At 34.9% G+C, this 13,676-nt stretch overlaps 1 protein-coding gene across 6 annotated transcripts in view; it reads right to left on the reverse strand.

Moving 5' to 3' along the window:
• The window catches only part of CEP350 (centrosomal protein 350), a 147,509-nt gene that overhangs the window by 103,465 nt on the left and 30,368 nt on the right, over positions 1-13,676 (reverse strand). For 4 of the 6 annotated variants that reach the window (XM_057726103.1, XM_057726101.1, XM_057726099.1 and 1 more), the window contains exons 6-8: positions 11,876-12,498; positions 7,064-7,177; positions 3,020-3,133 (exon numbers count right to left, since the gene is read on the reverse strand). In XM_057726103.1, coding sequence (XP_057582086.1) covers positions 3,020-3,133; positions 7,064-7,177; positions 11,876-12,498 — 851 coding nt within the window. Of the gene's footprint in view, positions 1-3,019; positions 3,134-6,034; positions 6,130-7,063; positions 7,178-11,875; positions 12,499-13,676 lie in introns of those variants that run through there. The other 2 variants (XM_057726102.1, XM_057726104.1) reach the window with 2 other exon arrangements.

Raw genomic sequence — 13,676 nt, forward strand, 5'->3', positions numbered from 1 at the left:
ACCAAAACTAGCACAGTACCTGACACACAGTAGAATGTATGTCTACTGAATGAACAAATGACTTAAATTAAGCATAGAAAAAAACTTTAAGGAAACATATAACAAATAGTTAACAGTGATTACCCTTGAAGGGGATGGTATTATAGGGAATTTCACATTATATTTTACAGATGTACAACAAAATTACACACTACGTTTTAGTGCATAAAACAATGACATTCAAAAAGCAAATATCATCAACACTTTAAATTGCCCTCATTATAAAAGTTCATAAAAATAAAAGTATATTTCAATAAATACAGCTTAGTTTACCAAGAGAAAAAAATTTTCATTTATTAGTTTCAGATTGTAAAAAAATTAAAAGTAGACCATTATTTCAAAATAGACTAACTTAAAAAGCAAAAAATGACATGAAAGACCATTTACAAAATAGAAACTATTTTAAAAACAGAAATAAATATGTAAAAGTGTTTAAATGCAAAGCAATGTAAGAAAAGTAATGGAAATAAAAATAATGAAGTAGCACTTTGAACCTAATTAAATTAGAAAAAAATACTTTTATATTCATAGCCAAAGCCGGTAAAATTACAATAAATATCAATCTACTTATATATACCATGTATGTTAAAATATCAACGGATATAGTTTCTTTTTAAAAAAAAAAACTTAGTATTATATGTCACAGTGCTCATTTCCCTTGATCAAATAATCCAAGTAACAGAAATGTATCCTATTGAAAGAAAAAAATAAATGAAAATGTTCACTGCATAATTTTTTATGATATCAGAAGTAACCTAAATATTGAATGGTAGATAGTTAAACTATGTTTCTATTAGAAGGAGTACTGTGTGGCTGTTTCAAATTTCAATTTCCATAAGGAATAACAGAAATGTTCTTGTAAGATACTAAGAGAAAAAGATAAAATTCTATGGATACAATGGCTACAAACACCTACTACAGATTTTTAAATTACTGTAAGGAAATACACAAAATATTAATATTAGTACTTTGTTTAAGTAAGGGCAGTGGTTTTTATCTGTTTTTCTTCTATTTTCCAAGCTTTCTGTGATACTATTTTATTGTATTTATAATTTTAAAAAGTACCATTTAGAGTTTCATTTAAAAGTTTAAATGGAAGTATACCTTTAATGAAAACATCTATTATCGTAAAACATGAATTATAAATATGTGCTACTTACTTTGGAAATGTTTTGGTACCTTGTTATTAACCTTAAACAGTCTATCTAAAAAAAAAAAAAAAACAGTCTATCTAAAACATTTAAAAGGTTTTAAGTCTATTACTCAATCTATTTATACGAAACTTCATATTCTTAAGCAAAATGAGAGAACAGGCTTCTCTTCAATTTCATCTTAATTTTCTGAATCAAGAGCAAGCAACCGTTAATATACTGGGTAGTTATTTATAAATGTTGACTTCCAAATATGCTGGGTGGTTATTTCTAAATTCTGGCTTTCTGGAATAGTCTCATGTAGTCATTGGTAGAAAAACAGGACTTTCGCTACGGATAAACTCTTAATACAGCTTTAACACAGTTTAATGACTCTCTGTCTTGGTCACTACCACAGTACACACATGGGGAATTAACCACCAAAAACAAAACTAGATAAATACAATCCAAGATCAGTATTTATAAGTAATGGTGGTCCCAGTGCTTCATTTCAAACTATGCCCCTGACAACTAATATCACATGAAAAATATCACATGAAAAATATTTTGTTATATTTTTTTAATGTAACAACTAGTTTAGTTTACATCTAGATAATTGATGTTCCTATAAAATTTTATTTTTAATTTGTATACAGCCAGGGTCATTCTTGTATGACATCGACAGTTAACAATGAGTGTTACAAAGTAAGTTATTCGCCACTCTTTTGATTAGTCTATGACCAGAAAAACAAGCACCTGGTCAGAAACCAGTGCCCCATCACTCCTGTTCCATGTTCTCATAAGACTTTGTATGCTCCCTATTCTACATTCATTACTGTTTATTGTAACTACATATACACTCCTTTCCTGACAAGTGTATAAGTTCCAGGAGGGCAAAGGCTCTGTGCATCCTCCTTACCACTGTATTGCCTAAGCTTAGAATACCCTGGTGCCTCACATATAGCAAGTGCTCAAAAATACTTCCATAATGAATGGATGTTTGAATGTCTCCAAACTGAAAGTGACAAGTTCTCAAATTTCTCCACTCTCTCAACCTAAATTACTCATTGACTTAAATATGACACACTAAATAGCCATTTTCAGTACAGCCAAAAATAATAATATTTAGTAGTAGTGGAATTTCACCTAACAATTGAGTGCTTATCGTGTGTCAGGTACTATACTGAGTACTTTTGGTATTAACTATTTTAGTTCTCACAACAACCTAGGAGAGAAATAACTACTGCTTTCCCATTTACATATAGGGAAACCAAAGGACACCAAAATTAACTTATTTACCAAAGGAACAAAGCTAGACATGACAGAGCCAGGTTATAAATCCAGGCAACCTGGATCACACCTTAAATGTTAATCACTATGGAACTAGGGAATTCTCCTTCTCCCCCATCTTGATTTATTCAGAGTCAAGCCTGACCACTACTACCATGGACTGCCAGACTTTTCTTGTGAGAATAAGTGAAGGAACGTATGACAGCCATAAACCATCCCTTTGTATATAAAAATTCACTACATAAAAATCATTGCCTTTAATCTGGTTAATTTCTATTAAAAATAATGATAGAAAAAAATTGTGGAGGGGGGCATTGTTCAGTATCATGGTGAATATGTGGTTTCATGAGTATACATAAAGATTTATCAAACTATACATTCTAAATATATACAACTTACTCTACGTCACTTATACCTCAATAAAACACACATATACAAAATAATGATACATAAAATATACTGAATTTTTATGTGTCAAATAATGAGAACATTTATTTCCATGTAGATACCACTTCACTAATATGTAATTTTAGGATGGGCCTGCTATGGAGAATACCAACCTGTTTTGCATTCTGGACCTGGTAATTGTGCTACCTTTTGGACTTTTCGTACTGGCTTAACCACTTTCTTCTCTTTACTTTTTTCAGCAGGTTTTTCTTTCATAGAGCGATCATCTGAAAAGCAGAAACACTTATAGTAAATATTATAATGATTGCTACCTACCCACTCATCCTCCCACCAACATGAAAAATCTATATAAAGTATATGATTCAGGCAGGGAGAGAGAAACCTTCACTGATGCTATTTCTCTGACCCAAAAGATACAATGCCAAGTCCTCTTACAGAAAGGTCTAGAGATTACCATTACTCCACTGCTGGGTTCCAATTCTTTGTTATTTTTTTCAGGAAACTCTTGAGACATTCACCTCGCTTTCACAAACTGGAAGAAGCTACAACAGTAATGATTTCCAAGCTAGATCATAGCATTTATAGACTCTCAGGATGAGCATTTTCACAGATTCCTATTTCATTTAAAAATTCCTACTTAACTGAGATATTCATGACCTTCTAGAATAAAACTTTATAAAGTACTCAATATTCCTAAATTAGGCCCTTCTATCTTTATGCTAGTAAAATATGTCAAGGTATTTCTCTCTCTCTCTCTCTCTCTCACACACACACACACACACACACACACAAATTACTACTCATTAATTTTTAAATTCCAATCTGGGGAAATAAACTGACTGGACATATAAATTTGAAAATTAATCTCAATCACAGATTTGGATAAATGTCTTTACATATAGAGCTCTGCATTCTGGGCAAAGAAGTTAGTGTGAGTCAAAGGCCCTGACATAGGAGCATATTCAGTGTCTAAGAAACAGCAAAGAAGCTGGTGTGAATGAAGTGAACAAAGAGAAGAGTAGTAAGAAATAGGGTTAAGAGACATAACTGAGGGCAAGATCAGGTAGGGCTTTATAGGTCATTATAAGAACTTTAGGTTCCATTCAAGAATAAGATGAGAAATGAAATTTTTGAGCAAAGGAGTGATATGATCTAAATCAAACTTTAACAAGCTTACTCTCACAGCTGTGATGAAAACAGACTCATTAGAAGAAGGGCAGAAGCAGGGTAACCAGTTAGAAAGCTACTGCAGGACTTCCTAGGTGGCACAGTGGTTAAGAATCTGCCTGCCAATGCAGGGGACACAGGTTCTATCCTTGCCCCAGGAAGATATCACATGCCATGGAGCAACTAAGCCCGTGTGCCACAACTATTGAGCCTGTGCTCTAGAGCCCGTGAGCCACAACTACTGAGCCCATGTGCCACAACTACTGAAGCCCATGTGCCTAGAGCCCATGCTCTGCAACAAGAGAAGTCACCGTAATGAGGAGACCACAGACCATGATGAAGAGTAGCCCCTGCTCACCACAACTAGAGAAAGCTCGTGTGTAGCAACGAAGACCCAATGCAGCCAAAAAATAAATAAATAAATAAATTTATTTCTTTAAAAAGAAAGAAAGAAAGAAAGAAAAAGAAAGAAGAAGCAAGCAAGCAAGCAAACTACTTCACTAATCCAGCCAAGAGACTGACAGTGAATGGCTTGGACCTAGGTGGTAGGGAAAAGTGGTTATATTTCAGATGTATTTCAGACAATATTAGATATAAGGTATGAGAGAAATAGAGTGACCAAGGATGACTCAAGATTTGGGACCTGAATAATTAGAAAAATAAGATTAACTAAGATGGAGAGACTACCAGAGGAATAAGTTTAAGGGGTGTACCATGACCCCATTTAGTTAGTTAGCTAGCTCCATTTTTGGATATATTAAGCTTAAGAAATCTATTGTACATCCAGAGAGAGGTGCAAAGTTAGCAGCTGGATATCAATCTGACTTCAGAGCAGTCTGGCCAGACATAAATTGGGAATCATCAGCAACGGAGCATATTTAAAGTCCTGACACTAGATGAGCTTGTGTCGTTTGTACATAGATAAACAAAAAATTTTTAAAACAAAAAAAGAAAAACAAAGGGGTGGAGGAGAAAAGAAGAGAAAAGAAAAAGAGGGGCTTCCTAGGTGGCACAGTGGATAAGAATCCGCCTGCCAATGCAGGGGACACGGGTTCGATCTCTGCTGCAGGAAGATCCCACGTGCCACGGAACAACTAAGCCAGTGCGCCACAACTATTGAGCCTGCACTCTAGAGCCCATGAGCCACAACTATTGAGCCCATGTGCTGCAACTACTGAAGCCCACGCGCCTAGAGTCCGTGCTCCACAACAAGAGAAGCTACAGTAATGAGGAGCCTGTGCACCACAACGAAGAGTAGCCCCCATTCACCACAACTAAAGAAAGCCTGCACACAGCAAAAAAGACCCAACACAGCCAATAAAATAAATAAACAAATAAATAAAGAAAAGAAAAGAAAAGAAAAACAAAGAAAAGGGAAACACAGATCCAAGCACTGGGACCAGGGCATGCCAGTGTTCAGAGATCAGAGTCGATCAGGAAAAAAAAACTAAAAAGGAGCAGCTAGACTTAGGAGGAAAACTAAACACTTATGGTATTCTAGATAGATGCCAAGTGAAGAATTTCAAGGATGAAGTGATCAGTGATGTTCAATGTTGCTGAGAGATCAAATAGGATGACAAATGAGAATTAAACACTGGATTTAGCAATGCAGAAGTCATTGATGATCTTGATAACAGCAGTCCACAGAGAAGTAGGAGCAAAAACCTAACAGAAAGGTTTCAAGAGTAAAATGGAGGAGAAAAATTGGAGACAATGAAGATAAGGTAACTTTTTGAAGTTTTTCTGTAAGTAAAAGGAGAGAAACAAGGCAGTTGCTGAAAAGAGCAGGGCCAAAAGAGGGATTCTTTTATGATGGCCGAGATAACAGCAAGTTATCAATCAGTATGTTGATGGGCACGACCTCGTACAAAGGGAAAACTTGATGATGCAAAAGAAAGAAATCAGGAAAGTACTGTCCTTAAATACACAAGAGCAAATGGAATCTAAAACACAAGTACATAAGTTTGTTTAAGATAGGAGCACAGGCAGAGTTCACTCACCATAACAAAAGAGAAGGCAGACTATAACTGGCAGACCTCTTTAAGAGTTTTTTGGCATATATCATTCCACTAGTCTACAATGACGCTGTTCTATGAAGTATATTGGTATTATTTCTGTTTTACAGATGAGAAAACCAAGGAAGAGAGGTTATATAACATAGACAGTATAAACAGCTAATAAGTGGCAGAGCCAGAATTTGATCCCTTGTAAACTGATTCCAAAATCTTTGCTCTTAATTATTCCATTATACTTCCTCTCCACATGAGGAAAAAATTCTGAAAATAGTGTTCCAACAATAAAAGTAGGAAAATTGGACTGGACAGTTAATGCCACAATATTTATTAGCACCATCTCCACTAGGGCTTACTAGAAAAATCTCAGGCTTTACAGTCAAACGGAACTGGTTTTGAACCTTGGCTTCAATTCTTAACTGCTCTATGCAACCTTGGGAAAGTTATTCTTTCAGCCTGTATTTCCTAAACCGTAAAACATTCAGAAGACTAAGTAGCCAGCAGCATCTTGCCCAAAATCATAGGAGGTGTTCAATAGCAGTAACATATGAGTATGACCTTCCTATTTTCCTCTTCCAATCTTCCATAAGTTCCTATTTTCAGTCCTCTAACATTATTCCCTTCCTATAATGTTCATTTTTCTTCCTTCATTTTGCCCTCATGTTAGTATCTTCTTATCTGCTGCCTGCCAATTTACTGACCAAGTTTCAAAGACCTCAGAGGTCTAGTGTAAGGAAACTTCAAAGTTTCCTTCAAGTCAGACAAGCTCAACTCAGAAAGTCCCTTAGTTTAAAAATAGCCCAGTGTTCTGTCTCATCAGCTATGTATGCTAATTTTAACCCTGGAGCAGAGCCCAAAGGCTAAAAGAGCCTTATGACTGACACTATCACTACTTTAGCATACCATGCACTTAGAAAAGGGAAATATCTTTAATTTGGTGACAATTTTATGTTTATGTTGCAAGTTAGACAGTATGCATGATAAAAAGCTCAAAACCTAGGAACACTCTACTCTCACCTGCAAAGTGAAGTGCTAAGTCACGATACAGTTCTCTACTCATGTTTTGAAACTCAGCCTCCTGCCACACTTTCCCATCAGGTGTTCGAATCTTGGTCTCTGAAGAATTGAAGCCTAATATACAACCAACAATACAGAAAATTCTTATCAAAGTTGCATTAAAAGTTTTTTTATATTCTTTTTTAAGTGAGATAAAATTAATATACTATAAAATTCACTTTTTTAAAGTGCCCTGGTTTTTAGGACATTCAGAAAGTTATACATCACCACTATCTAATTCCAGAGCATTTCACCACCCTGAAAAGTAACCCGGTGCCCATTAGCAGTCACTCTCACACCACTCCTCCTATTCCCTAGCAACTACTAATCTATTTTCTATCTTTATGGATTTGTCTGTTCCCGACATTTCATATAAATAGAATCACACGATATGTGGCCTTTTGTGTCTGGCTTTTCTCACTTAGCATTTTGTTTTCAAAGTTCATCCACCTTATAATATGTATAGAAGCTTTATTTCTTTTATTGCTGAATGATATTCCACTATACAGATAAACTAACATTTGTTTATCCATTCATCAGCTGATGAACATTTGGGTTGTTTCTGCTTTTTGGCTATTATAAATAATGTTGCTATAAACACTGATGCATAAGTGCGTGTGTGGATTTATATTTTCAATTCCCTTGGGTATTATACCTAGGAGTGGAATTGCTGGGTCATATGGCAACTCTATGTTGAACTTTTTGAGGAACTGCCAAACTGTTCTCTAAAGCAGCTGCACTATTTTACATTCTCACCAGCAAAATATGAGGGTTCCAATTTCTCCATATCCTCCCCAATACTTGTTATTGTCTGTCTTTTTTATTATAGCCACCCTAGTAGGTATGAAATGGTATCTCACTGTGGTTTCAATTTGTGTATCCCTAATAACTAATGATGTCTAACAGTTTTATAAGCATTTAAAAGAGGAATGTATCATTAGCTACCACATAATATGTTAACAAATACTGTTTAGAAAAAGTAAGCTTCAGTGAGACAAAGCAACACATATTTGTGCAAGAAGATTAGAAATGGAGAAGCACTAAATTAAATGATAAAAGAATGTCAATCATAAATTACAGATATCAGAGATACAAACTACCCTTCTCAAGATTAAGAGAGAGATAACACTACTTATTCTTCTTTTCTTTGAAAACAGGCATTAATCGCTGATTTTGCGTAGGGCTGAACAAATGGATAAGCTTCTGTCTACATAGGTAAAATGCAACCAAAGTGTGGAAAACAGTTCTTTAAAACATACCTGTTCAATTTCTCAACAAACATTACACATGTGCTATTTCCTAGAAACTATCATTCTAATTTCCTACTTCAAATTTATCACTACTCTTTAAGAAATATAATGAATCTGGAATGTTATTTTGCTAAATAAATAAATGAATATGAATGATAACCAGAGTAGCAAAAAATTTATATTTTCAAATGGGCTCAACTTACCAAAGAATTGCCATTAAATATTTTGTAAAATTAAACCAATATAAAGAATGGGGTGAAAAATTGGTAAAAGCACTTTAGAAGTGTTAGATAAAATGTACTGGTAAATTAATTACATGTCTAATAGAAAATAATCTATTAAGCTCTTAGGAACAATAACATAAGCTTAATTTTACCTGACATCTGTAGCATGGGGCACACACAATTATGCCTATAGCTATATAAAGAAAAAGTTTATAAACATAGTGTTCAGTCTATTGAAAACTGCAATTTGTAACAAGAAAGTATGACAATTCCATGTAAAGCTATCTCCCTCCCAACATTTCTCACCCTCATTCCATCTCTCCACATTCAACCCTATCATTTTTCTTCCCTCCTCTTCAGGAAACATCTATTTCTATGGGAGCCTTTCTTTATATTTACATCTTCCCTTACAAGTTAACTTTAAGAAGCTTTCAATATCTACATCAGTTTCTCCTTCCGTTCCCCAGTTTTTATTTCCATTCTCTTTGTGCACATTTTTTCTTACTAGTTGAATTAACTGAATAGAATACAAAATTTACTGTGTATTTACTTGTATCCAAGAAACTGTACTAAGCTCTAAATAAAATACAGATGACCAATATAGGCTCTTAACCTTCTTGGGCATTTAAACCAGAAAGAGATATGCAAACCACTAAGTATAAGGCAAGACAGAATCACATAAACACCATTGTGTTCACTACTTAAAATTTTAAGCACACATGCATGCAAATGTAAAAACAAAGTTTAGAATGGGTTTTGTATGCGAACAACTGTATAAAAAGAGAAAGAAAACACACACACACACTCTCTCTCTCTCTCTCATTTGTATAGGAGAAAATTATCTCTGGAATGATACGTAAATTGTTAACACAAGTAACCTCCAGAAAGCGGACCAGGTGGTTGGAGCACAAGAGTGATGGAGCTTTTCAATGTATATCCTTTTCATGTTTTGAATTGTGAACCAAGTGAACTTCTTATGTACTTGAACAAATGAAATTAAAATGTCACTTTAGAATACAGTATATTAAGATGCTTTTAATTTACACTGACAAAAAGCTGGCAGAAAAACAGTTCTTCACTATTGGAAAAAATAAATTCATTGCTCAGGACACTGGAAACCATATTCTGTTATGATTTCTGAAATGTATACTACATTTCATTAGTTAGCCTCCCAAAGGTTGCATTCATAGTGTATTTTAATATGAAAACTAAGTGTTAAAAATTAGTAAGTAAAAGGAATATACAAAATCCAGTCACAACTCAAAGAAAGTTATACTTAAGATTTTCGCTCTGGGGACTTTCCTGATGGCACAGCGGTTAAGAATCCACTTGCCAATGCAGGGGACATGGGTTCTTTCCCTGGTCCAGGAAGATCCCACATGCCAAGGAGCAACTAAGCCCATGTGCCACAACTACTGAGCCTGTGCTCTACAGCCTGTGAGCCACAACAACTCAGCCTGCATGCCCAGAGCCTGCACTCCACAAGAGAAGCCACCACAATGAGAAGCCCGCACACCACAACGAAGAGTAGCCCCTGCTCTTCACAACTATAAAAAGTCCATGTGCAGCAAGGAACACCCAATACAGCCAATACATACATACATAAATACATAAATAAATAAAATATTTTTGCTCTGGTTCTTTAAGGTTGTTTTTTAATTTTTAGGTTTTTATAAATTATTAAATTAAATATAGATTCAAAGCAACCATCTTAACTGTGCCTTAATGGAGTAACTTTTGGAATTTCAGAATTTTGACTTCTTGAATGAACAAACCTTAAAGGTACAAGCTGTATTTAATGGGTCTGATATAAATATAACCAAAGTTTTGGATAATCACTATCTCAGAACCAACAAGAACATTTGGACCCCACCATTTGCTATTTGCTCTGTCAACAGTGTGGACAATAACTACATGGTACACAAACTACTAGAAGGATAAGAAAGAATTTTATTAAGGGAACTACCCACAATTTTATCACAAATTATCCAGAATAAAATGCTAATTATCTATCTTTTATCTAGTTCACAATGAATATCACTAGCAAAACATAATAAACAACACAAAAAACTGGTAATTGCTCAAACTGTAGATAGTTAAATTTGTTCTGTTAAAATTAACAGAAGAAACAAATCTTGGCTATATTTTGATCTTCATACATTTATCTAAACTGAAAATTGAACTTGAAAAAACAGTCACAAAAGAAAGGCCAGAATGGCAGGAATTTTAAGACAAAAGTCTAATATAGAGTAACCTTATCAATGGGTGAGGTTGTGAAAATTAAAAATTTTTTTATGGGTGACCTTGTGAAAATAATTTCAGGAACATAAAAATGCATACTCCTAAACACCACCATATACAGAAACTTGAGCTGGGCCAAAAACAGAAATTCTCTCTGAAAAGCATCTTCTCAATGGAAATCTGATTTAAATATTGTTTTCTTAAATATGGAGAAAACTCCTGTCAAAACTCTAAGGTTAAAATAACAACAGGATCAAGGACTTCCTTTGTGGCGCAGTGGTTAAGAATACAACTGCCAACGCAGGGGACGGGGTTTCAAGCCCTGGTCCAGGAAGATCCCACATGCCTCGGAGGAACTAAGTCCGTGCGCCACAACTACTGAGCTTACGCTCGAGAGCCCACGTGCCACAACTACTGAGCCCGAATGCTGCAACTACTTAAGCCCACACACCTAGAGCCTGTGCTCTGCAACAAGAGAAGCCACCACACTGAGAGGTCCGTACACCACAACAAAGAGTAGCCCCTGCTTGCCACAACTAGAGAAAGCCTGAGAGTAGCAACAAAGACCCAATGCAGCCAAAACAACAAAAACAGGATCAAAATGTCAGTGCCAAAATATTCTTTAACCAAATGTTAACTGGCACTGACAGAATTATCTTTCAAATATTACTTTTGAAAGAATTCCTAATGACAATCCAAATATAAAGACAGAATAAGAGCAATATTCTTTCAGTTCTCTGAAAATTGTACTGATTTTTATTTTCTCTTTTGTTCAACTTATTAAATGTTCATATAGTGGTTCTCAAACTATAAGAACCTTGAGGGACTTGTTAAAAATTCCAATGCTGGACTCTATCTCCAGAAATTCTGATTTAGGTCCAGTGTAGGATCCAAGAATCTGCATTTTTAACATGTACCTCGAATTAATTTTTTTATGCATTTGATTTGAGAATCACACCCTCTTCTAAAGATGATCCCCTCTACTCAAATACATCCAAGGGAGAAAGGGAGACAAGGAGGCAGGAACAGAGAAAAAGATACAAAGACTGATTACAAACCTTTATATGTTGGAGCAGGTGGTGCTGTTGCCACTTTCCTGACTTTTGCCGTCACTGAGCTATCAACATTAACAACCATTACTGGATGGTCAATATGACCCAGATTCTGGCCCTGGTTGTTTGTTTCTTCTGAGTGTTCCCACTGTTTCCTAATCCGCTCCTTGAGTTTTTCCAGTTTGGCATCATGTTGTCGCCGCTTTAGGATATCTAATCTTTGGGAATTACAAGTACTAGTAGAAGATGGAGAAGAGTCAGTTAACCGTAATACTTTTGAATCAACATCATGACCCATGTTACACACAGAAGCCTTCAAAGTGTTCTCATGTCCTTTTGCTCTATTAGGCTTTTCTTCATCACTTCTCACAGAAGGTGCCATCTTAATCAAACATTCAGAATTTTGCAATGCATCAATTGTTGGTCGATCATTTAAAAACCTAACAACTGTATCATTGACGACAGATGATTGGGAGCTCTCAAAATCACAGCAATGTATATTCCGATCTTCTCGACTGCATATCATCCGGTTCCCACTCTCAGGCTTCTCTTCATTAACATCCACACAATATACATGCTTTGACTCTAAATGGCTGGGACTTATGTTGGATGGTGTGCCATGGATTTCCCTATTATTAAAAAATAATAAGCTTTGAATAAAGAGTACAAAAACCAGTCATACAAACTGAATGAAGAACTCTAAGCTAACATTAATGACCCCCAAAACCCAGAAATTCCAGCAGGTTAAAAACAACAAAATAATCATTGCTACTATTAGGACTCAATGCCTCCTGTGTATCAGAGTTTAGATTATGACAAATAATCTAAATCATAATCTGCCTATTATAAAATAAGAAATATGCAAAAAAAACCCAGAAAACAAGATTACAATCTGACTTTGGATATTCACTTGACACCTATTACCAAAATGTACATTTTACTTCTCCATGAAATCTTAAGGACTAGGAAAAAAGTTCTCAAATTCTGGCACTTCATATGTATAACTTCTAAATAATGTACCAAATTAACAAATAGATTGGGAGTAGAAATAAAGTGGAAGTACAATAAATATTTTCCTCCAAATAAATGGGGTTAGTAAAGTTAAACCTCTCTGAACCACAGACAATTTTTTTGGCAGCTTCAAACTACATAAAGCATATCTAGAAACACGAGAGTAAATAAGCAAAGACGACTGGACATAGCCAAAGTACATATCACAAAGTCCATATTCTCTATTCATAAAAACACTAGCAAAAGTATTCCTTCAGAAACTATTTTTATTTTATATATGATCCTAATAAGTTATATTTTAGGAACAGAAGCACTTTCTCAAAAGGGAGGTTAATGAAGACAAGCGTCAGCAGTAGGAAGAATACATGAAAAACTACCCAACAAAATTATAAAAGCTGACAACCATCTGGACCTGCAAGGTCTGAAAGAGCAGACATTCACCACATGTAACTGAGCACTTGAATGTGGTTAGTCCAAACTGAGATGTGCTGTAATATAAATTACATACCAGATTTAAAAGATTTAAAATAAAAAATAAAGAATGTAAAACATCTTTGTGTGTGTGTATGTGACTACTAAAAATGTTTAAATTACTTATGTGTGGTGCGCATTAATGATTCCACCGTATAGTACTGATCTAAATGTTTCATGTATAGACATAAAACTCTAAATAGCACAAAAATTCTTAGTCATGACTCTATAGTATAGTATGATAATTTTGTATCTATCGTTAGTGCACGAGTGTGTGCATTTTTCTAAAGAGATAGACTACAGCTTTCATCAGATTCTCACTGGG

Source organism: Hippopotamus amphibius, chromosome 3, assembly GCF_030028045.1.
Source record: "Hippopotamus amphibius kiboko isolate mHipAmp2 chromosome 3, mHipAmp2.hap2, whole genome shotgun sequence".
In the NCBI taxonomy this organism is placed as follows: Eukaryota; Metazoa; Chordata; class Mammalia; order Artiodactyla; family Hippopotamidae; genus Hippopotamus; species Hippopotamus amphibius.